This window comes from Sinohyriopsis cumingii, chromosome 10 (genome assembly GCF_028554795.1).
Source record: "Sinohyriopsis cumingii isolate HCF-2022 chromosome 10, ASM2855479v2, whole genome shotgun sequence".
In the NCBI taxonomy this organism is placed as follows: Eukaryota; Metazoa; Mollusca; class Bivalvia; order Unionida; family Unionidae; genus Sinohyriopsis; species Sinohyriopsis cumingii.
This window is the reverse complement of record NC_142970.1, coordinates 107,412,133-107,437,188: the sequence shown is the minus strand read 5'-3', so window position 1 is coordinate 107,437,188 and position 25,056 is coordinate 107,412,133. Positions and strand designations below refer to the sequence as shown.

Sequence of the window (25,056 nt, the reverse complement as noted above, 5' to 3'; positions counted from 1 at the left end):
TGTAAAACAGTAATGCTGTGGGAGTATTCAAATAATAATCCAAGACAGTTTACCGTAGATAGAATTAATAGTAGTCTTGATCACACACGTGAAAATGTAATGCTGATCTATCTTGAATGTAATCGACGTCGAGGTGCTAGTTTACAAAAGTGAATGCGGTGGTAATTGTGTATCTTCATTAATTACTTTTAATTGTTCATGCACAAATCCACGTTGAGTAGCAGTTAAATCTAGTCTGTATATTGCAGGTCTACCCGTGGATCCTACCACGCTAGAAATGTTGTGTCGTAATACTCCAAATAGGATCCGTCGCTCTTTTTTTTACCACCTTCAATTTCACCGGGTTCAAATAAATATCTTTCAGTCACATTACCTAATACTGGTTGTTTGGAAAATTCATGTCGTTGTATTGGTATATGATTTTTGTAATCGCATTAATGGGTTTCATGGCATTTGTTCGAGTAATTTCATTATTTAATGCATTTATCACACTTGGTAATCTTGCAACCCTCTCGCGAGATCTCGTATTTTTTTTAATTATTTCCTTCGCATATTGATATCCAAATAACCGCTCAGCAAGTGTTCGATTAAATCGTTCAACAATTGCCTGATCACGATGAATTGCGGTATGTCCTCGTCTAATTTTGACGTTATGTTTTTTCATCAGAGATGACACTGTACCAAGACATTCCTTACCAGGATCAGCCTGTAGCAACTGTGGCCATCGTAAGGGTCCTCACTGATAAATTCGTTAAAAAAAGCAGAAGAAACTTCAGTTGCTGTTTTAGTTGATAACGGCTCTGTTTCCTTATATCTGCTTGCAACGTCAACGACAGTCAACGCGTATTTGTATGTACGTGATTGACGTCTACCAATTTTCATTGTATCATGTGGTAAAAATAAAATATCTGCTTGTTGAACTTCATTAGGAGTGCTGACATCAAAATGTGCATGCTGAATGTTTAGATGATGGTAGAAATTTGCCATATTGCCTGTCGTGCTAACTATTTTGCAGCAACAGAACGTGTAACACTTGCTACATCAGGAAGTTTACTAATCGCAGCTCTACCCCTCCAATACCCTCTTGGGCTTTAATAAATCGATTCCATTGTTTTATAATAATCGATTGCTTAATTACCAGCTCCGAATAATAATTTACCTTTCATCGCAGATCGTATCAACCAAATAGCTAATGATTCTTTCAAAGTTTTTTTTTATTATATAAAATTTAATGCATGAATCAACTTCACATCTGCAATATGTCTTTGTTGCAGATCGTTATTTTTATAAGCTACATCATGAAAATGACATGCTTTATTAATAGCATTTATTGGATATTCACCAGGTCTTGGTTGATCTCGCTCGTCAAGTCGAATATCAAATCGAGTTCCAGGACCGCAATAATTATATCCTGGAAGATGCTTTTCTCCTGGGTATTTAGCCCATTGAGCTCCTGGTAATTTTCTTAATGAAGCAGCGAAATCACCAGAAGACACTTCGTGTCCGGAGATACATTTATATTTTTGCACCACATTTTACACATTTAACTGTACGTGCACGCTTTTTTGGTTGTTATTTTTGTTGATAATCTACTTGTGGGGGTGGATGCTCTACATCGAACACAATAGAGATCCATATTATTTATCATATTTGTAGAAGATGAATATCATTGATTTCTCAGGGACACGAAAGCAAGAGTCAGTCAAACATATTTCAGCATTACCATATTCCATCAAAATGATAATAATTGGTCCTTCTGGATCCGGTAAAACGTAATTATTGCTTAATTTGATAATGAGATGGCTTAAGTGGGACTAGTTATATTTAGTAGCTCCTTCAGTTGATGATCAGAGATTTTATCAAGTACTTAAAGATTTTAATGAAAATGCAAAATTGTTGGATGAATATGGTAATGATATTATTAATTTTTATCACCGATATTGATGAGGCCCCGTCTGTTGATGACCTTGACCTTGACGGAGTTCGTCTTTATTTAGTTGTATACTACGATGTGATGCTGAATATTTTACTCGAGGCAGACATAAAAATACTGGCGTGATTTATGTTACTGAACGATATACACAAATACCTAAAGTGACCAGAGATAACTGTAATATTTCTTTTATGTTTAACGGCGTTGACACACGTACATTAAGAAATATTCATCAGACTTGGTGTAGTGGGGATATGGACATGATTAGGTTCAAAAACTTCTTTTCAAAAGCACAATCTACTCCATACGGATTTATGACAATAAATTTACATGATCCTGTACTGTACTAAAGAAAATAAACGCTCATTTACTGAAAATAACAAATACAACCCATCCCCTACCGAAAATAGTTAAGTAATTATACTTTTTTCCATCACCTCCATCCGTCCGTTTGACAATGCTACGTGTAAACTCGTCAGATGACCAAGAGAGCAATCCTAAGTATATTTATTAAGCTGTTCGTTATGGAATGCGGCATGGCGTGCTTCATTGAGCCTGCATTATTTTGTCCCGATTAGGGACCACGCATTTAAATGTGACGAGATGTTATTGTCCTGATTCAAATATATGCACGAGAGAGAGACAGACAGACAGACAGAGACAGAGAGACAGAGAAAGACAGAAACAGAGAGACAGAGAGATAGATAGAGATATGCACCATAATTTTTGATAGAATTCACCCCTAGTTTACGTTACCAGCTTTGACATGGGCATTGTTAATTACAGATTATGCAGTTTTAAAATGTTTAAATATTCTCTTTGGAATTCGTCTACTGACAAAATTTAGAAATAAGATTGATTCCGCTCTTTATTCCAAATAAGTAAATAGATAAATTGCTCTGCAGTTTTTCATGTAGTATTTAAGCAAAAATTTATATAATAAATTGCATTATTAATCTGCTAGTAGTGTACTTTGCTTATTGTCTTATTATTTATCGTCGAATTTGGTCATACTTAGCATGTACAAGCGAAATGCTTCACAAATTCAACAGACGGAAAGTCGAATGAGTGACAATAACATTTCACGATGACCTTAGAATTAACCGGTCGGTTCAAGATAAACCAGAAATAATAGTGATTTATAACCTTTGAAGCCGAAATCTCCTCTACACATAGTAAGGAGTAAACAAAGTTTTACAAGTGATGCCTGTTTCAAGCCTTGAAAAATAATAAGCCAGATTAATAACAATTACGGAATTTAGAGTGAATTTATAGCATTGGCAAACGTGTTTTTGCCGTTTCTGGCGATATACCAAGCGTTGTTGAAAGATATGATTTGTTCAGCGTACAAGTTAAACAAGGGGGAGGGGGGTAAAATATGCACAAGAATAAATTCCATTGAGATCAAGTTTTTAACAAGCAGACGAACACACCTGAAGGATATTTACTGTACAGTAAATACAATCATACCTATCGCAGATATTCACTTCACTACTACGTTTGCCTAATAGTAGGCATTTCAGTTGCATTGCAAATGATGGCGATATGGTGTAAATGTATGCCCTAGAGAAACTAACTGCCACTACAAAAACTGTCTTGTCGATTGAAAGAATGTAATGTACCAAATTTTCATCTGCATTAATTGAAAATAATACGTACAAATATATCTCCTACTGGAAATATTTAAATGATTACACTTTTTCACCTATGAAATGTTTAATATAATATGTAAACTAATCAGATGAAGAAATTAACCAGCAATTCCAAGTATATTTATTAAGCAATCGGTTGTAGAATGCAGCATCATGTGCTTCGTAGAGCGTGCGTAAAAACGGTAGGAGGGGTCGTGGGTTTTAACCCCGGTCTAGTAATACCAAAGACGTATTAACAAATGGTACAAACATCAGCCTCACCAGGCGCTCAGGATTAAGAGGTTAGTGTTAGGTCTGGTCGGCTTCGTGTCAGGATAATGTGACTGGGTGGGACATCGTGCCACTTATCTGCGACATGATGCCCGAGTGCTAGACATCGCTATAAAGCTATAATAAAAATCCAAATTACAACCATCACAAAAATAGTAGGTCAATGGTAAAAGTAAAGATATGTCTAGTTCCTAAGAAAATTTGTCACAGTGACATTTATATTTGGGTCGCACTAAACAGGCCGGCCTAGCAGTAGCAGAGTATTGGATAACGCTGTGTATATTTAATTGTGAGAACATGTTAATTAGACAAGTTAAAAATCACTGGCAGAATGAAACCCGCTAATAATAATAATATGTGTGATTTCTTTTCCTTTGTTTTGTGGGGTTCAAAAGCAGAATCTCATATTAAAATTGCTATAATTAAGCTTTGTATGTTTTGTGAAGCAACTAAAAATGGTCTCAGCATGCAGTCCATACAAAGCTAAGTGGCAGTCCATGCAAAGAACAGTGGCAGTCAATGAAAAGAATAGTGGAAGTCCAAAGGTAAGTAGCAGTCCATACAAAACTAAGTGGCAGTCCATGCAAAGAAAAGTGGCAGTCCAAAGTAAATTGGCAGTTCAAATCCAAGTGGCAGTCCATACAAAGCTAAGTGGCAGTCCATGCAAAGATAAGTGGCAGACCATGCAAAGAAAAGTGGAAGTCCATGCAAAGAAAAGTGGCAGTCCATGCAAAGAAAAGTGGCAGTCCAAGCAAAGAAAAGGCAGTCTATGCAAAGCTAAGTGGCAGTCCATGCAATGAAAAGTGGCAGTCCATACAAGCTAAGTGGCAGTCCACACAAAGAAAGTAGCAGTCCGTGCAAAGAAAAGTGGGAATCCATGCAAAGAAAAGTGGCAGTCCATACAAAGCTAAGTATCAGTCCATACAAAGAAAAGTCCATGCAAAGAAAAGTGGCAGTCCATACAAAGCTAAGTGGCAGTTCATGCAAAGGAAAGTAGAGGTTCATGCAAAGAAAAATGGCAGTCCTTCAACCAAAGATTGCGATTAACTCAGAAACAAACTGCATATAGCCATTTAAATTCTGACTTCAACCTTTGAGCTTGCGAGGCCATAATCAACATTTCATTAACTCCTTCTTGGCAACAGTTTTGGTAAAATCCAATTATTCTTACCAAAGTTGAATAATTTACATAAAATTATAAAGTTGTCAACATTGGACGGATCATAACGCTGGCAAGTAAGACCCAAATGCTTCAAATTCTTTAATATTTTGCATATATTTACTGTCCTAAACACCCCCAGATTATCAATCTGAGCATTTATTTTTGAAGACATATCTCTAAAAACTGCTGATAAAACATCCTGGTATTGAAAGCTGTGTAATCAAAATGTGTGATAAGCTTGATCGCAATCTAACCAAGCAGCTGGGTTACGTTCTAAGGTTGACGACTCTGCCAAATTCACAATAAATGCTGAAATATAAGCAATACCTTACGTTTTGCAATATGTTTGATAAACATCCTTTCAGATACAACAACATACTTGACAAATTCTTCGGGGCCCCGAGTTGCTGAGTGGTCTAAAGCGCACTCCTTTACGGATCACTGCCATCTCACCTCTGTCTGCGAGGGTTCGAGTCTCCGATTCGGCCAGTGTGGGTATGTGAGAAAGCTTGTCGGTGGCTACTCCTGGGTCGGTGGTTCTTTCTGGGGTTTTCCCGGGTTCTTCCTCCACCATTAATACTGGCCGCCATGTATAGCCTATCGTGTGCTGAAAATTGGCGTTAAACCCTACAACAACAACGACCAATTCTTCTTGCCTCTCCTTCCTGCCTCTCTTTGTTTCCACGCGACTTTGTTGGCCACAAGGAGGTCATTTACATGGGCTAGGTGCACGCCATACATAGAAACGTCCACTCGCAAATGGGGTTCTTTCCTCGGTAAGAAATTTCACATTTTGTTTTGAAACATACATGTTAGCCAATATTATGTCTAAGTTTTGGATTAATAACCTGTATCTGTCTATAACCTGCACTACCTAATTTCGGTTTTTAATTTTTTTAAAGGCATTTGGGACACATTATTGGCTATAGCATGCCAAGGAAATGGGAGCCAAATGATTTTCCAAAGGACACTTTAGGGTTGCTCACCTTACTTGGCCTGGGCTTCTATTCAACTTGAGCCCTTAAAATACGAGTTCGACACTCTACAATCTGAGTTAGAATTGCAACCTCACTACAGTGTTTGAAAGAATATCATGGACAAGATTACATGATCTCTGTAATAGAATGAACATTGGTAGTAATCCCGGGTAGTATGTTTCCTGATGGAGCAGTTGTTTTCAGCATTCCAGTAGTCCAATATCTAGTAACGTTATAGTTGCAACCAGTCTACATTTGTAGGTAGGACTAGTGGCAATTCAAAAGAACTTATGGATGCCTCAGTCAGGCTCAAATATACATTATTTAATCCACTGCTATAATAACAACACGTAGAGGCAAATACCAACTGTAAAACCTGGTTAATTTCCTTTCCCTTTCCGTAATTTTAGACACAACCTCCCATCAAGAAAGTCATGTAATTTTGAAGATGTAAGCAATAGACTACATGCAGTGATTTTGAAAAAGAAATTACAGAGTTAAGGAAATATCATCCATTCTGCTCTGAAACCAGTTCAATCAAATGACAATCGATTGATTTTCCTCGGATTGGATATATATCATATGATCTTTATGTCAATCTTTTAAAAATAGAAGTAGTTTTCCTTCTAAAAAGAAATAGAAAAGAATACATTCCAATGAAAATGTCCTTTGATTGAATGTACATATAAGATATAAGTAGCTGACATTTTAAATAGCGTATAAGATTTGGTGGTTGCTGAAAGTTTCAATAAATACAATCAGTTATCTTCAATTACACTGCAAATGACTGTGATAATCCAATTTATCATAAGCAGTAATATGGACGGACTGCAAAAAGAAGACACAAGTGTGCGCATAGTACTGGTAGTTAAGTGTTTCATGCTGAATTTAAATCATGTACTCATGCTTGTGATGTATCATACCGGGTATTTTATATTCAGACATTTCGGTTATATTTTCTGAGGACCTTTTTAAATGCTGTCAAATTGCTCAAAACAAGTTAATTTTAAGATCTTTTCTCAGTTAGAGCATCAATACGTTGCTGTGTTCACAAGCACAGTTCATGTTAAATGAGAACACGTTCGACCAATTTAAAGCTATGCTAACGGCACTAACCTTGACTGTTAACAGAGCGAACAAGCTACACCGGGCTTTCCTCTTGTAAGTCCTTTCTGATGGATCAGCGGCCGATCATATATTTTCATCATCCGCCGTTAAGGCATATATCAAGAAATGTGTGGACAACGCGTGACATCAGTTCAGGAGCAGTAGGTATCTAGGTACTGATAGTCATCATCTGCATACGGGCGTGTCTTCCGACGTGCCGACACTGTCATTAAACAGTATTGAGACAAGCCTGGAAGAAAAAGTGAGGGCGCATCTGCTCAACTTTCCCTAAATTAAATCCAACTCACACGCAAGTCTTGTCACTAATCCCCTCTCCACACAAGATTTATTTTCTCTTTAAGTATTGTGTCTATGGGCGAGCGGCTAAGCAGCTGGTGTGGATATACTAGGAGCTGTACCAGAAAACCTGCATATAGGCGGCTCAATACATTGGGTCACTTTTCACTGGACCGAAGTAACAGTGAGACTCGGCAGCCCCATGAGTGACTGAGCAGACCATTTTAGGATCGCACAGCTCCCCTCTATAGCATGAGGAGAAACATGAAAAGGTGCCCTACACCTTGCCTGCTTCATTGTAACCTTGGTCAGCATAACTCTGCTGACGGGAATCCCATCTTAACTATCAAAAATCAAGCAAATGGGAAAAAGTGGAGCAACTCATCATCGGTACGTACGCACATAGATGGATGCTACATAGGCAGATATACCAGAAAGGAAAACAGAGAACTGGCCAGATTCAGCATCCGGATAGAAGCCCTGAGTGAAATTCGCCTAGCTAAGGAAGGACAACTCACAAAAAGTATAGCCGGCTATAACTTCTTCTGGACTGGCCGAAGTGAAGAAGAGTGACGTCAAGTGGTGTTGGGTTTGCCATCAAATCACAGCTAGTTAGCTTGCTCAAAAATCTCTCACTGAGCGTAAATGACAGACTAATGCAACTGATGCCCACCACTATCAGGAAAAAATATATATTATTATTTCACTTGTTTAGGCTCGAATGAACAGTAACACAATAAAGAGTGAAAACAAAAAGCTTTGAAAAATACAATAATTTATTTCCCTGAAAAAAAAATCTGTAAAAATGCTTTTATAGCATCAAATCCAAAATAATCCGAGTATACATTTTTAGCAGTCCTAATAACAAAATGTTCTACTGATTTCACGTTGGAATCCCGACGAAGAATCCAAGATAGAAGACGATGACGTATGTTGCAATCTATAGTGTTGAAGTCTACAGTTCCTTGTAGAAATAAAAATTATCACTCCGGTTTCTGATAGCTGAATACATTTTTATCAAAAAACTGTCCTTGTTTCACAATATTACATGAGCACACGTATTTTCCAGAAAAATAATGGAATTAATTCTTTTGAATCCAAGTAATTTGAAATAATTGTAACTAACTGAGATTGAACGTACTGTTGAGAAAACATATTTATTCCGTTTATAAAACAATTGAAACATTTCTTGTGTTTACACGAATTAAAGGATACGATCCATGTGTAATTACCAATTAATTCATTGAATAGTTCATAGCAGCAATTTGGGTAGAGGCTAACTGTTGCAGGTTTAGGATTAACTAGTTTCAAACAGGGTGACTGAATACGTAAAACGAGCTATCTTATTTAGTATGCAGTAGCCCTCATTATGGGTGTTTTAAAATTTGGCTACTTCTCTAAGCCAGCGCCTTTGTACCCCATGACTCTACCACTCCGTCACATTCAAGTGTATGATGTAAGTGTATATACACTTGGTGAGCCTAACGCATCTGTAGCCTCAAGAAAAGATATTATACTTGATCAATGCACTGATGTAGCTGCATACCACTGTGATGATTGATTACACTGCACTTATAAAATATATTATACAGAGACTCTTTATTCTGTGTGAGAATATATAGTTAGCATAATATATTTCACAAGGAATTATTGTCTGTGTAAGAAAATATTTTCTATTGACTGTGGATATATTTCTCTACAATGTGTTATTTAGTGTAGCCACGCAATGTTTCATAAAGATTGCGTGAGCATATATTATATGAAACAATTAATGCAATGAATATTATATACATGGGGGCATTTTACAGACTGATGTGTATTGTGTATCGAAAGAATGACTGTATGAGCATATAAACCAAGAATAAATGAATATGGGATCATATTACCAGATCAATGGAGTGTATTTAACGTTATAGAAAATATTAAATATTTGATTCTTTTAAGTTATTCACACATGTTTGTCTAGAAGGCTCAAGGAATGTTTATGATTTTTCAAATACGTGTCCAGAGCTTCTTAATAAAGTAATCAATTTAGGAATTATCTTTAAAGCGCAACAACATAGAAGTGGCCAGTCTTATGAAAAAAGAACGTGAATTGCCATTATATGATCGTATGCAAGACGTTGAGTAGGCCATGCAATGTGGATAATGAAGCGAGTGAATAGTCTAATGATATGTGATTAGAGACTTTTTAACGAATGTAATCTATTTGTTCGATATCGAACACAAGTTCCATGGATAACAGCTAGACAATTACATGTTTGAATTTGAGTTAGATTTGCAGCATGTATTTTATCCGACATCGCACACAATATGAAAACATGATTGTATTATATACAACAATTGTTTTATGTAATTGTTATACAACAATTAATATTCATTATGGCATCACGAAAAAGAACAAGCTACGATGCTTTTACTATCATTGATATATCTGGTCAATGAAACAAAAAACGCCCCAAGCTTGGTTACATGCTTCAAGTTCGCGCAGTGATTATTGGCATGGTCGGATCAAGGAAAACTCAGTTATTGTAGAATGTGATTTTGAGATGGTTAATATTGAAAAGGTTGTACATAATTGGGCCGTCATCTAAGGATCAACCGTGTTACGATAAACTTGGTGAGTTTTCAATAGCGCTTCGATTGTCACCAAGAAATAAAACGTGCACAGTTCATGTTTTTTTCCACAATCTGTAAAGCTCCTACCACAGACGGCCATGATTAAAGAGAACATAATCTGGTCGTGTACTATGAATACCAAGATAACCCTGAGAGAATATTTTGCAGAAACGTATCTATATCACAACACAACTCATACCTGCCTAAGTAGTCCGAGACAACTGTATCATATTGGTGATATTTCACGGCATTGACGTGCATGGCCTTTCAAACATTCACTGGACATGAGTTTCGAAATACGTTCGCAAATTTTAGCAAGGACCTGTATTGTGTCCTCTAAATTGGTTTGACTGGTAAACCATGCAAGTATCGAACCGTTTTGGAGAATAAAAAGACTAACAAGTAAACCATACCGAATATATAAAATGATGAAATCGACGGGTTATGTCATAGCAGAGACCGCTGTACGACGTCACAAAGACGAGCGCAATAAACTGGAACTGGAACTCCTTCTAGAACATATAGATAAAAGCATGTTTCATTCCAGAACAATTGCATGTGATGGCCTCACAGAGAGCTTCGAAAAACGTTTGCACTGCTGAGTAAACAACGAATCAACTTGTAGCCATAAGCGCGGATGCCACAAAACTAGGAAATAAATTCACTGAATCCACTGCCGAGATGATGACAACACAACGACCGATAAAGCGTGCTCCAAAACAATTAGCACAAATTCGATGACGAGGGGATATTAGAGAGGCATTTGCTCTTGTTCCACAAGAACAGCGACGCGAGTGCGTGTCAAAGTTAAAATCAAAAGTTCGAAATGTAGGCTAACATCACAAAGCAAATCTTTACAATTCCTGTATGGGTTGCCGCTATAAAAAAAAGGAATTAGAAAACCATATGTTACAGCATGAACTACTAACTGAAACAATCCGGAGTTGTATTTAAGAGAAATGGTCGCAATGAGTATACAAGGAGTGTGAAAGACACTAAAGTTTAAGCGATAATGATCGTATTGGCCTGAAATTGAAAAGCTTGTTGTCTTCCATCAAACCATAGATGAAAAATGCCAAAACCAAGCGTAGATATTCAAAGCAGATATTGCAAAAATCAATGATTAGGAACTTACACAAGCTGGCTGATGAACATCCAAAGGAAGAAGAACAACGTTTCTCCTCATCAGAGGAGGAACCACCCAGACAAGAATAAGATCTTAAACTCTTGACAGCTAAATAGTACTTGCAGCCAAAGGTTCAAAGCCGCAGGCTTCATGTGCGTTTTTATGGACCAACAAATGTCTAGCTAATTGCATCGATGGGAAGATGATTACGGTTATGAACTAAGCCTGGATGTGAGTGGTGAAGCCACCAAAAATGTATTAGACTAAACTGATAAGTGTAAAAAAAATTGGTAAATTTGAAAATGTATCCGATTCTGCGTTTGACCGAGGCAAAAAGGTTTCAGTATCATTCGTATCCGGTAAAGATCTTAAATGACAAAGAATGAATTGCAGCTTAAACAGACCATCCCCCCCCCCACTCCCGATTTTGTTAACAGAGCAGGTGGTGGCGGCGCACCAATGCAAAATAAAAACATAATTTATAATCTTGGAGTAGCGGCACGACAAAGACAACTCAAACAACATTCATTATAGTTTTCGTGTATCAGTCATGTTTAGGTTTTGTATAGATGTTTGCAAGCCTACTTTCGGGGTCAGCCACAAAGTCACGTGATTCCTGAAATCCAAAGACAATGATGCTGGTCTCGCTGTTTACAAAATTACCATTGCGGATGTTTGTGATAATCCTTTCAACGTCAGCAGAAACACAGTTGATACCATTTATGAGTTATGGAAGCACATCATCGCTTTAATTTCATACGGTCTCCTCAAGCTCAATAGAAAGCGGTTTTCAACAGCTTCAGAGGCAAAAAAAACTAACTATTAGGCATCAGTGAACCAAAGTACAGTCATAGAATTTAACGACGTAATTTGGATGGTCGATAATGAAATTGCATTTAACCAGTTCGAAATGTCGAAATTCCCTGCAGTTAAACGGTCACTAGGAACCCAACAGACAAATTATTCTTGGCTTTGACAACACTTATGTAGCACGAGAATATCACAAGCTATGGTCGTTGATTGACCAGTATCTAAACATTGTCACATGCCTGCATATTGCCCGAAAACGTATTACGGGTCCGCCTAATCACAACAATTACAGTTGCTGATTCTCTCATATAAGCTGCTGTTGCTAGAGGGCGTAGGTAGTCGAATGAAGGTCATGGAACCGTCAATTGAAAACTGGCAAAGTTTTCTCAAACTAGTAAATAAATCTGCTCTGTTGTTTTATATAATAGTGTCTTGTCACGAATTTAAGGTTGACCTTAGCCCAACTCAGCATACTAAACGATGAAACGCAATACGAAACGATTGCGGGGTAACATTAAGGCTCTCCCCTACGCAGTTAAATGGAAATGACACCATATACATGACCCAAATAGAACTTAGTAAGTTGAATGAAGCCAAACAAAATAACATATCCGTGATATTAAAGTTATCCAACTCAGGGGTGACGCAAATGCAAAAAGAACCTGGCCGTATATTTCAATTCCTCGTAGCCATTTGTTAGCTGCTGAGGCTCCTCCAGTTGCAAAAGTGATTACATTACAGGCAGTCGGAACGACATTCAGGATGGCTTGGAAAGAGGTGATTCGGGACCGTATAGTGCCTTGTAAACGAACAAAGAAAGAAAATGGTCTTCAATTACGAGCAAAATTACGCAAAATACCATCAGGCTGAGGCCATCGACTACCTGGTACAACTCTCAAAAGATCACGCATCCAATCTTGATTTACTCAAAATGGCAGAGACATTTAAGCATGTGTCTTATTGCTGAATGAACTGACAACGATGATTCCACACACATTTGAGCGCTCACCAACACCACAAGCGCGTATTGATCTTAGAAGAAGATAAAACGCTTGATAGAATACAAAAAATATATGTGGTTCACATTTACGGACTTTATTCGGGTCGACGCGGTGTTGATGTGAATCTGAACAGATTTGCCATAAAAGCGGATTTGAGTTTACTAGTTTACAAGTCCACTCTACCTTCACGACTCAGTCAAATAACTTCATAGAGCCAGAATTACGGAATACCACTCAAAGAAGGAGATCAAATCAGTAGCTTAACAACCTTAACCAACGGCCGATTGGATTTTCATTCTCTTGAAAATTGGTTTGATACACCCATATCTGACATCTTAAAGGTGCGTAGGTCTGGATCATACATGTTTATCCTAACCGGAATTAAAGGCTACTAGGGTAGAACGATAGTTAATGATAAATGATCTGGTCATCGTTGTTTTGGTGTTACCAATTTCACGTATTTACAGACCGGACTGTGTTGTTGCAGAAATTGTCACATTAACAGTGATATGATTTGTCTCCGGATATGAAATTCATTTCCAAGGACTCAACGTTTATCCGGTCGGGTACTTAGCTGTCTTTGATGTTTGTGTTTAAAATTAAAGTTATCAAGACATTTAATTGATGGTCTTTTAACGCGGTGATGATGTTGCGCAATTTTCTGAAGGTGTGGTTGATTAGTCCGGTCAACATTTGACGTGCTTTTACTCTAGTTTTCGATACATATATCCGTGATAGCGGTGTAAACAAATCCTCGTAAACTCTGGAATATAGTTTTTGTTAAGGGTTAGACTGAAATCAACCGTTTTGGCCAACCTGTTGTGGCATCAACAGCTCGAAAGCTGCTGGAAGCATTGCATAAGCACGTGAGAACACTGTAAAGTCAAGAATGAAAACACTCGTGGATTGTTTCGACAACGACGAAGTGAAATTCATTGACAAATGCACCACGATGGTATTCCCAGTTGATTATGTTAAACCAACACTGACTCATCTAAGAAAAGAAACATCTCGACTGGCATTCTACAAGGACAAACATGTCCGTGTAACAATGATTACAGTCGTTTCAGACTTTCAACACTCGGTATGGTTCTAAATGAACGTTGTAAATGGCTCCTAGCCTCAGACTTAATCCACCCCAGGCAGATATTTGTTATGATCGCATGGCGTTTCAGCCAGCAAAAAAAAGTTAAGATTTTAGAACTGTGTGTGCGTATAATAGACCATTGTTTGTAGATGCTATTTTTAGAACTACAGCTGCAGCCTCCGTTGGCATTGTTCTGGCGAGAATCACGCCCACGGCAACTATTATGACAACGCTATTCGATTTGTTGTCGGGGATTTATTAATGGTAACTGTTGTCATCGGAGGTATTAGTAAATCAATTTCGATACGGTTACCTCAAAGACTACATGTCAATTCAACATTCTTGCATCAGCAACAAAGAAGTCTTATTTCAATTACTAAGCTGTACTCGACGGCTATCAAGGATAAAATGATTAGCATGGCGGAGTTCGATGCTATATTGGCGGAAATGGAACACCACCGTCGACTCAGAACAGATACCGAACAAAAGCCTTAGCAACCCATAATAGATTATTGATTTACAGGCAGTAAAAATCGAATAACTATTTGCTAATGCATATTGCTCAGATAGCCAGTGCATTGACCTGGTGTAACAATAACTTCACTTGAGTCTGCATTGGGTTACAGTCTCGCTATCCTCAACAAGGTTTAATATCCATTTACTCAAGTCAGGTACTTGCGTCTGATGGAAGGTTAGAGTCATTGGTTACATAGAGTCATTGGTTACAGATGCTTTGGCTCAAGTAAGTAATAAAAATCTAAACTGCCCATACTGATACTACTTGCATTGTTTGCAGATCACCCATAATAATTATGTACGCAGGTAAATGCTTGACGAAGCCGCGGCCGGTACATCGTGCAGATTACCCATAATAATTATGTACGCAGGTAAATGCTTGACGAAGCCGCGGCCGGTACATCGTGCAGATCACCCATAATAATTATGTACGCAGGTAAATGCTTGACGAAAAGTTGAGATGCATTTTCATAAACTTTATTTCTAATAATTCTGACAATTAGATGAAATGCTAAAAATGAGAGAGAGAGACAGAGAGAGAGAGAGAGAGAGAGAGATCACGGATGTTGAATATTGGACTTTGAAAATTATTATTTCAACTTATAGCTCTATGCGATTTGATACTGAAACATAAGAGGGACGTAGAAAACTAACAAGAGAGAGAGAGAGAGAGAGAGAGAGAGAGAGAGAGACGTATGGGGTGTTTAAACTTGATGAAGTCTTAGTTCATCTGATAACTAATATGTGATTTAACTTAAACACAACACGGACGTAAAACACACAAAACACACAAACGATTGATTGATTGATTGATTGATTGATTGATTGGCTGATTGGTTTTCTGAAGATTTTACGGTAAACTAAAGACATGCAATGGATTACATAGAATCACGCAAAATTATTCATTTAAAAAAAGAATTAATAAACATACGACTCAGAATAAACTTCTAACATATATAGAAAATACAAAATTATACAATTGTGTGTATGTGTGTGTGCGTGTGAGAGACAGACAGACAGAGATTATTTTTAACTTTGAAAAGTATTATTTGAACTGATAACTTTCATGTGATTCGATATTGAAACATGAAATGGACGTAAGAAACGAGCATACGAGAGAGAGAGAGAGAGAGAGAGAGAGAGAGAGAGAGAGAGAGAGAGAACTACAAAGGAATGATAAAGGAGAAAAATGGTTTCTTCGACTGTCGACGAAGTATCTATTTTAAACAAAACAAAGAAACAAAAAAAACAACAAGCAACCAAATTATACTCCAGAATAAAGATGCACAGAGAGGGCATCACTAACAAAACAATTATTGTTGATTGAATTTAAAGATACGAAATTAGTTTTCAAACACCAAACAAATTCGCAATCAAACAATGGTAGTGATAAACATACAACACAAAACTTGCATCGAACATACAAAATAAAATACAGCAAACTGAGAGAGAGAGAGAGAGAGAGAGAGAGAGAGAGAGAGAGAGAGTATTGTCAGAATATATATCCATAAAATTATAGTTTTGATTCACGTCCATACTTCCTGAACGCATTTAATAGTCATGTGAATTTCATTCACGCCTTTTAAATCAACTTTCAAAAGGGAACAGCGCCCTCTACTCACACGGGTTATTTTTAGTAACAACACTTTGTTGTAACAACAGAAGTCATTGCACGCGGGAGGAAATATGATTTAGTGTGTGAAATACGGATTACGTGCTACTGTGTTCAAGTTTGAATTGCTCAAGATGTTGTATTAAACATTGGAATAAGTCATTTCCCTGTGGAGACATGTAAGTACACAAATCTTAAACTTTGACACACACATTTCACTGATGAAAAATCACAGCTGAATTTTCTTTGTGAGCGCATGTTATTCGGTTCAACCACACCTCGTGTTGAGCGGATATAATGTACGGGTAACTGTCCCTTTATGAAAGCTGATCAACACATGTATGCAAATGCTGGTCGGAATCGGATGATTTAAAGCTAAGGAAGTGTTTGAATATCAACGGGGTTTGGGTTATGAATGCGGATATCTTTAGAATTAAATTTATGTCAGTGGATTTTGCATTGCCAGCCTGAATATCGCGACAGTGTAAATAAATTGCACACTTGCCTCTCGGCCAAATCTTCTTGTAAAATTGAACTTGATTAAATCAGCTTTCAGTAGAAGATACATTTACAAGATACGTTTTAATTTATCAAGCGACAAAAGGTTTGTCGATAATATGAAAATATTTCTTCCCTTACTAAATTCCACAGTTGCGTTGTTTGTTTGTTTTTTATAATTATGCACGTGACACAAAAATTCTAATATTCTCGAAATCGTGATGTGAATAACCGTGCGCATTTAATACAAACTATGAAAATTAATCTGAAAACACGTTTAGTATATATTTCCTTCTGGTTGAAAATATTTTACAGATTATGAGTAGATACAGAACATTTATGAAAAGTTTGTATTAAAATTATAAAGGAACGAGTGTGGAATGGGAAAGCTTTATCAACGGCGACATCTTTGTTGTGAGCTCCATCTATACTCTATAGTATATGGGTGGGTGGGTGGCGATATAAAAAAAAACAGACCTCTCCATTTCTCATAATAAAAATTAATTGGGATATTACGGACGCTTCCTCGTGTGACTGTACAATAATCCAGAGCAATCTGTTCTAATAAATACGTACTATCCCCTTTTTAATACCAATTTATTAGAGGATCTGGCCTTTGACCACTTGGTTTCCACAATGATGGTTATCCTCCAGTACGTCATGAGCAAATACGCATATCCAAATGTCTGTTTTGGTCCAATTTTCCGCAAAAACACTTATTTAGCTGACAACCTAAAGGTTTTGATATTGCCGGATTACCTGGGAGTTCGGCAGAAACAAAATGGGAATCCACACCATGTGCAAAAATGTTTTATAACGATACAACAGTTGGGGAGACAGTGTTGTGATATTAACAAAGTTTCCCGACGTTTCGACCTAAAATCGTGGTCTTTCTTGGAGCGCACGAAATAACAGTGTACTCGGACAAACACCAACGCAAGATCGTAACACGTGGAGAACAAAAGATTAACAACATTTTCGTACAGAGGAAAACGAAACTGTCCAAACTAAATGAAAGAACAGAAAAAAAAATGCACGGATCTTCTGTGCATGAAAAATGCAAACTGGGCCGGATGCAAGATGGCCGGATGCAAGATTGTGGCACTATAGGACTCATTATACTAACCATGCATCTGATCTTAAAGGTAACCTCTCTGGAAACGTGTGAACAAAAATTACAGGAAGTACCGATTTCGATTGTCATGACTGGTTGATATAAAAAGAGGGGTTGGGGGTGGAACTTGCAAGAACATATCTCATTTTTGTATCTGAAAAGTATAGGTTTGATCATGGGTATATTAGAATTTAACCATACTGTATTAAATTTAAACATTAAGGTGTTCCTGTTTACAGTGGGAGTTGAATTAGTAACAGCAGTAGGCCGATTCGTGTGACCTAGTTACTGACACCATTGGGCTTCGCTACAGCGCTTGTTATTTGTTTTCAGCTTTATATGCCGGTACATTGCCACTGAGAGGAATTAGGATAAAAGTGTTTACATTATAGGGTAGGCGTAATTATGTATGTATAACGTAGGCCCAGCGGCACATGTTCTAAAAATGCAAATAGGAAGAATTAAAAAAGAACCATGAAGATAAACCCTTGCAACAGCATATAAACATCAGCACAGGGGGCAGGGTCCAGTTTTTATGTACAAATTTAATGCCGCAATAGTATAAAAAATCATAAAAAATCCAATACACAAGTGAGGTCAAAAAGGTCCATATTTTTAGATACCTATATTAAAACAAAGCACAAGAATAGTATTCACTTGACCAGAGAAGTCAATGGCAGTTCACAGCAGAAGAGGATCATGCACCCCAACCCCTATTTTATACCTGCATTTTTCACATCCAAATGCCATTTTTGACAGCATGTGGTGCACACAGTGCAAACGCAAGCCCTTTCCCTGGATGAAAATTTTGAAAAACATTGTCTACTAAATAGTTTGATGCAATTCAGAATAGTTGTCATCCAAGCCGTTTTTGAGATACTCTAGTTGCCTTTAACCCATGTGTCTACTGCAATGGGAGGCTAGCTCTTCTTCCTAGCCAACTATTGGTATTTCACTATCAACATACTGCAGAGCAACTATGGAAGGTGTACATGCCTGACATCAATTTCAAGAACAACACGAGCCCAAAACACCTAGTTCACAAATATATCCATATCTATAAATACTAAACAATAATAGGATGAAAAGTCACACCATAGCCTTAAGTTAAGAAATTTGCCAGGGGCCTATTTACGAAACTGGACCCTGCCACCACAAGAGTGGCTGTACGAAAACAAAATCAGAAGCTACTCGCTTCCTGCTAAACGTTAAGACGAAGTAATGAAGATTGAAAGTATATATAAAAAAGGAGATACAAACAATTGCAGACGAAACATGAAGTACTACAAGACAAAAAGATGAAAGGTGAAGTCTTGATAAAAACAAAAATAATAATGACAGTAATACTAATAATTGTCATAGCAAAACAGTAAGAAAGTGATTTGGTCAGTCCGTGAATTTAAAGCGTAGTTCCATGAAACCTCATTTTGCCTTTTTGATATAGAATGGGTGCCTTACCTGACATGTAGATATTTCTTTTTCTTTTCAACTTTTTCATTATGCTATATCTTTCTTCTCTCTATAAGCTTGTACAATATTGTTGTTCACGTGTTACTCATTTTGTGTACGCATGTTTATGGATGAGTATATTCATTCTTCATTGTACTCCGCGTCGTTTTCCAAGTTTTATACATTATTTATTTAATCAGGGCTTGAATTAGTGGCTTTCCCTATCTGGAAACTTGTAAAATTTCCGTCGGACTAGTTTTCATAATTTAAGTAGTCCGATGCCTGGTAAATTTCCTGTCGGACTAGTAGTTTTCATACTTTCAGTAGGCCTATGGCTGGTAAATTTCCTGTCGGACTAGTAGTTTTCATACTTTCAGTAGGCCTATGGCTGGTGAATTCCCTGTCGGACTAGTAGTTTTCATACTTTCAGTAGGCCTATGGCTTGTAAATTTCCTGTCGGACTAGTAGTTTTCATACTTTCAGTAGGCCTATGGCTGGTAAATCTCGATATGTATCTGACATCGTTTTGTGGAAAGGACTAGTGAAGATTTATAAAGACTAATAAATTTCTCAGCCTACCATTCTTTATGGCAACAAAGAAATTTATGTTACATTCTAGACCATGTAAATATGATAACGAACAGTACAAAATTAAAACTAGTTTTTATCACAAAAGATGAGGTTGAATTTGATATTAAAACAAATTGTGACCGTATGTCTAATGGAAGTATTGCTTGAAGGTGCTCGATGTCACGCCAAAAACTGAAACCTTTCGACACCATGCAGTTATTTAATGTAAAATTCAGCACATTGTTGTTTGTGTGTGTGTGCATTTATTGTAAACAATCCATAACACTCTAGAACCATTTTCGGTTCCAGTGCACTTGAAAAGACTTATTCGCCATATATATATATATATATATATATATATATATATATATATATATATATATATATATATACGTCTGTGTGTGATGTGATGTGATTTTGATTTTTAAGGCTTAACAATTATTCAGTCATATCGCTACGATGTCTGCAATGTGCCAGTTTATAGTGACGTCTAGCACTGGGGCATCATGCCGCAGACATGTAGCATGATGTCCCACCAAGTCACATTATCCTGACACCAGGCCGACCAGTCCTAACGCTAAACCTCTTAATGCTGAACGCCAAGCAAGGCAGCTGTTAATACCATTTTTGTAAGTCTCTAGTATGATTCGGCCGGGGATCGGACCTCCGGCATCCGAGGCGGACGCTCTAACCACTAGGCCACCGGAACGGTATATATATATATATATATATATATATATATATATATATATATATATATATATATATATATATAATAAGCTTCTGCACTTTCATGATAGTCGCTCACTTTCCCTCGTCTGGAATCTAAAGCAGTTTTGTACAACTATGTTTTCACATGATATTTCAGTGCTTAAAGTGTCCGCGCAGAAAGATTTGACATGTACGCACGTATGGAAGTACATGATAACATAATACATTACTTCTCCCCATTTCTCAGAAACCAAATTTAATTCCACCATTTGGCTTACGACTTCGTCCGCACCGAGAAGCAACAGAAGTCATAGTTGCAAGTACTCTAAAATTTAATTTTCCTAAGTCATCACCACGGCTGTCAAAACGTTGCAAATAATACTGATCTTTGAGAATCCAGAATGTCCACAAAGGATCATCTCATTTTTAGATTAAATTCAACGAAATAGTATCCTTCATTTGTGGATATATGTCCCTGTATGCAGACGGATGAAAGGTATAGGGATTACGTTGGAACCAATATTGCAAGTCTGCGACACCATTTTGAGCCATTTACCAGATAAAGTCGCTATTTTTACTCCTGAAATTACTCGTATCTTGAAACTGCATTGAAACCTCCTCTAAAACAGTTTTTTCTTGTGGTTTTTTATTTTTTTATTTTGATTCCGTTTGCATACTGAAAGCTTTGCAAAAGCAGGAATCTAAGAACGACGTGGAAGGGTTAAAAGGTGGCATCTCTTTATTCGAAATTGAATAGTTGAATGTCGTTTAAGGTTGCGCTCTACAGTTTCGTATTTTGTATAAGGTTATGTTTTAAAAGAAAATAATTTCCTCGGTTTTCTTCACTGGTCATATTAGCTTTTTAAAACAATACCTTGTATATCTTGGGTATCGTTGAAAGAACTTTAAAATCTTTTATTTTGGTGTATGATTGATGTGTGTTGCATGGGTTATTGGGTGTAAAGCTCGGCTCTGCTTAAAGTGTGCAGTTTTCAAAAATCTACTATCACAACTTGGTCATTTTAACTTCTTGGACTTAAGAGGTAATTTGTAAAGAAAAGAGATCCGATATTTTTTTTACATTTTATATATTTGTTAATTTATTCATTGCACTTTCAGAAGCTGGTATTGTCTAGTCTGTCAAAAATCATATCCCTGTTCTAATAAATGCCAAAGATAATGTACTTTAGACTAATTCAGAATCGTATTTTTTTTTTAGGACAAGGGACCAGTCAGTTTAGTTAGCATTGTGCTTAGATTATGTCAGTTTCCACAAGTACAATATCTAAAGAAACTTCAGCCACAGTACATGAAAGTAACATAGAGATATACCAATATTCTCTTCATTATGCGTGTTTACACCCGGGACGCTTTCAGAAGTTCATATTATCTGTAGAGCGCTCCCTAAACCTACCATCTTGATTATTCAAATAACGGTTTATGTCATATAGTTTTTTTAACAAATGATTTCCTTCCTTCCAGCTTTAGTTAGATTTGAAGACAGGTGAAATTTATGATAAATGGCGGCATTTAGGGATTTAAGTAGGTCGCGCGAAAAGAGATAGAAGTGTCCTTATTTGTAGGATTGTATAGGACGTGTCAGATTTTTAGGTAAAATTGTAAGCAACGATACGAGTCCCCGTGACTCATTCAAACCAGTTTAAGAGCGATAATGGGACACATTCCTGTCAAGTATATTGATTTCTACCGTGATAAAAGAGAATTTTGATTTGAATTTTTACAAGTTAGACAGTTTTCCACCAAGAATCTCAAGGGCACGGAATAGGGTGCCCCCCACTCCTCTAAATTTGGGGAACATACAACATTTTAAAGGGAGAAAAGAAAAGTGTTGTACATAATGCCCTTGAAGTGCTAAATATGAGATGATTTTGTTTGCTTCAACATTTTTGACTCGTTAACATTGTCATATTTTCTTTGGAAACTTAGATTTATTTTACCTGACGTTTTCTATGTGATCGAGATACTCAAGAAAAGGTTGGCAGGTTTGAATGTCTGTTTAATCTGAGATGAACTGCACCATGGGATTTTACTAACCTTAGCGTTTACTTATTGTGTACGAGCATTTATTAGAATAAATTATTAATGAAATGACAAGTTGTGTATTTGCATCACTTAGTAACTTTTATCATTAATTCAACCAGAGAATAAATTCCTATAAAACATCTTGACTCTTTTCATTTCCAGAGTCATTGGTTTGAAAAGTATATTATTCTATGACTTTGAATATTACAAGTATAATTTTTAACCGCTCCGGAGGCCTAGTGTTTATTGCATCCAACTCGGATGCGGGAGTCCGTGAGTTTGAACTACGACCGAGTCATGCCAAAGACTTATAAAAATGTTACCAGCAGCTGCCTCGCTTGGCGCTCAGCATTAAGAGGTTAGTGTTAGGACTGGTCAGCCTAGGTGTCAGGATAATGTGACTGGGTGGGACATCATGCTACATGTCTGCGGCATGATGTCCTAGTGCTAGCTATCACTATAAACTGTCACACTGCAGATATCGTAGCGATATGACTGAAAAAGTGTTAAAGCTACGTTAAAAACCAAATCACATACACACACAGACACGCACACACACTTCAGTGCCATCTAACAATTTTTATCACGTTTATATACTTTGGCCATTGCTAGCGCCAACATAGACGTGGATGGAAATCCGCTAAAAAAAAAAAGGTTGTAGGCATCTTGTGTTATATTATATTCCAGAAAAAAAAAGTAGTGTGTTCAAAAGCGCGCACGAAGTCAATATTTGTGAAACATAGGACAAAACAGTTGAGAAAGCCCCGCCAGCCAGCGCTGTGCGTGCAATACTGTATACATTAGGGGTTGTTTATACAGATTTTCGTCGCAGTTGTGTCTCACTCCTTTGACGTGATACTGTTTTGGGGACTTTTCAAGCGTGACTATCAAACTGACTTTTTGTACTGCATGCATGTTACCGTAGAACAGAATAATTTCATTATGATAAAAGCGTTGTTGGCATACACCGCCTGATAAAATAAACACCTGCCGATTTAAGACATTAAAAAATGTCTCATTTCCTTCAAATATGGAACCTAAAGCACACCTGTCCATAAGGCACATTTAGGGGTGGGGGTGAGTGGGATGTTTTGTCCAATTATATAGAAAAGGTGCCATCATAAAGAAACAACTAGGTCCGTCATATCTCACTGTCAGATACTTTGATGTTATCATATTGGCCTGTTTGGCAGTGAAAATATACACCTCTGTAAGTCAGTCTAAATTAAGTAATCTAGATACTACAGGCGTCACAAAGCTCGGGGGGTTAGTATGTTAGAAAATCACGCATTTATGTAACAAAATGATTCCCATTCTTTCAAAAGATGGTGGATATTTCGCCCCCAAATTTGTCGCTTCTGCAATAGATCTTGCTTGTTTCCTCGGCACATAAGTTAAATAGGAAAACAAAGTTCACAAAGCAGGAACAGACAAACAAAACTTTTTGTAAACAGGATATGAGCACACTATGTTAAGAAAATCATTTGTGTCAAACTCCGCGTACATATCACGCATGTCGGAACACAATGAAAGGGTTAAATACGGGTTTTGTATGAAATTGCAGACGGATTTATTTGTTTAAGCGTTCGGTACATCGTTTAATGTCCAATTATTGATGATTATGCACCTCGTTCTCCTTCCCCAACCCCTCATTCCATCCCTAATCGGATGATGTTTTGTTGTAGATAACGGAATGAATTAATAAAAATAAAGAATTTAGAAGGATTAGATGAGACAGGTGGACTTTCAAAGGTTTCAGTGCTGTTTTCTTTTTTTGGAGGTGGGTATACTCTTTTCACGGTAAATTTTATTTTATCAATACTAATTTCTAATGGCTGTCGAGATCATCGGCATGTTCACTTAAAGTGTGAAAAAAAAGACAATTCTGTCATAAATTGAAACATATCCTTAGCTTCCGTGCATTAAACGAAATACTTTTTTTCCACTTCGGATGCAAATACGGGACTGGATTTGTATGTAGGTCTTTATCCGTCTTTTGGTGGAAGATGGCGACCACTAAATACACGACGGATTGAAATATCACGCTTGGATCGGAACCATATGTTGATAATTAAGATAACCACTTAAAACTTCACAGACCCCCTTCTCTCATTACAGCTACATGCACTGCCTCAACCTTGTAGACAAATTATTCTCTTTTTTCCCAGTCTGCCTCCAGTGATTATTCGAGTGATAAACATCCTGGCATTTCGGATGGCGACATGGTACTGCAGGACTGACGATTTTAATCCAGTTCACATAGTAAACCTATGCGAACACCATGATATTAAAAAATCAATAACTTTACATTTCTGAACGCTCACGATCAAAGTTACATTTATCAGTATAACTGTCTTGGATGACAGTTTTTGTGCAGAGAAAACTATGAGATGTGGCATTTTCTGGACCTACATGTGTTTGAGACATGTTCTTTCAATTCCGCACCAAAGAGTCAGTTGCTAATTTCAGTAAGGAATGTTCCAAGTATAAGTCTGCTAAAGA

General features: G+C 37.1%; 1 protein-coding gene across 1 annotated transcript in view; it reads left to right on the top strand.

Moving 5' to 3' along the window:
- Nucleotides 1-16,208: 16,208 nt before the first annotated feature.
- Nucleotides 16,209-25,056, top strand: part of LOC149790792 (innexin unc-9-like) — a 65,611-nt gene continuing 56,763 nt past the window's right edge. The window contains exon 1 of the mRNA XM_089972857.1: nucleotides 16,209-16,348. Coding sequence (XP_089828983.1) covers nucleotides 16,347-16,348 — 2 coding nt within the window. The 5' untranslated portion in view covers nucleotides 16,209-16,346. The remainder of the gene's footprint in view (nucleotides 16,349-25,056) is intronic.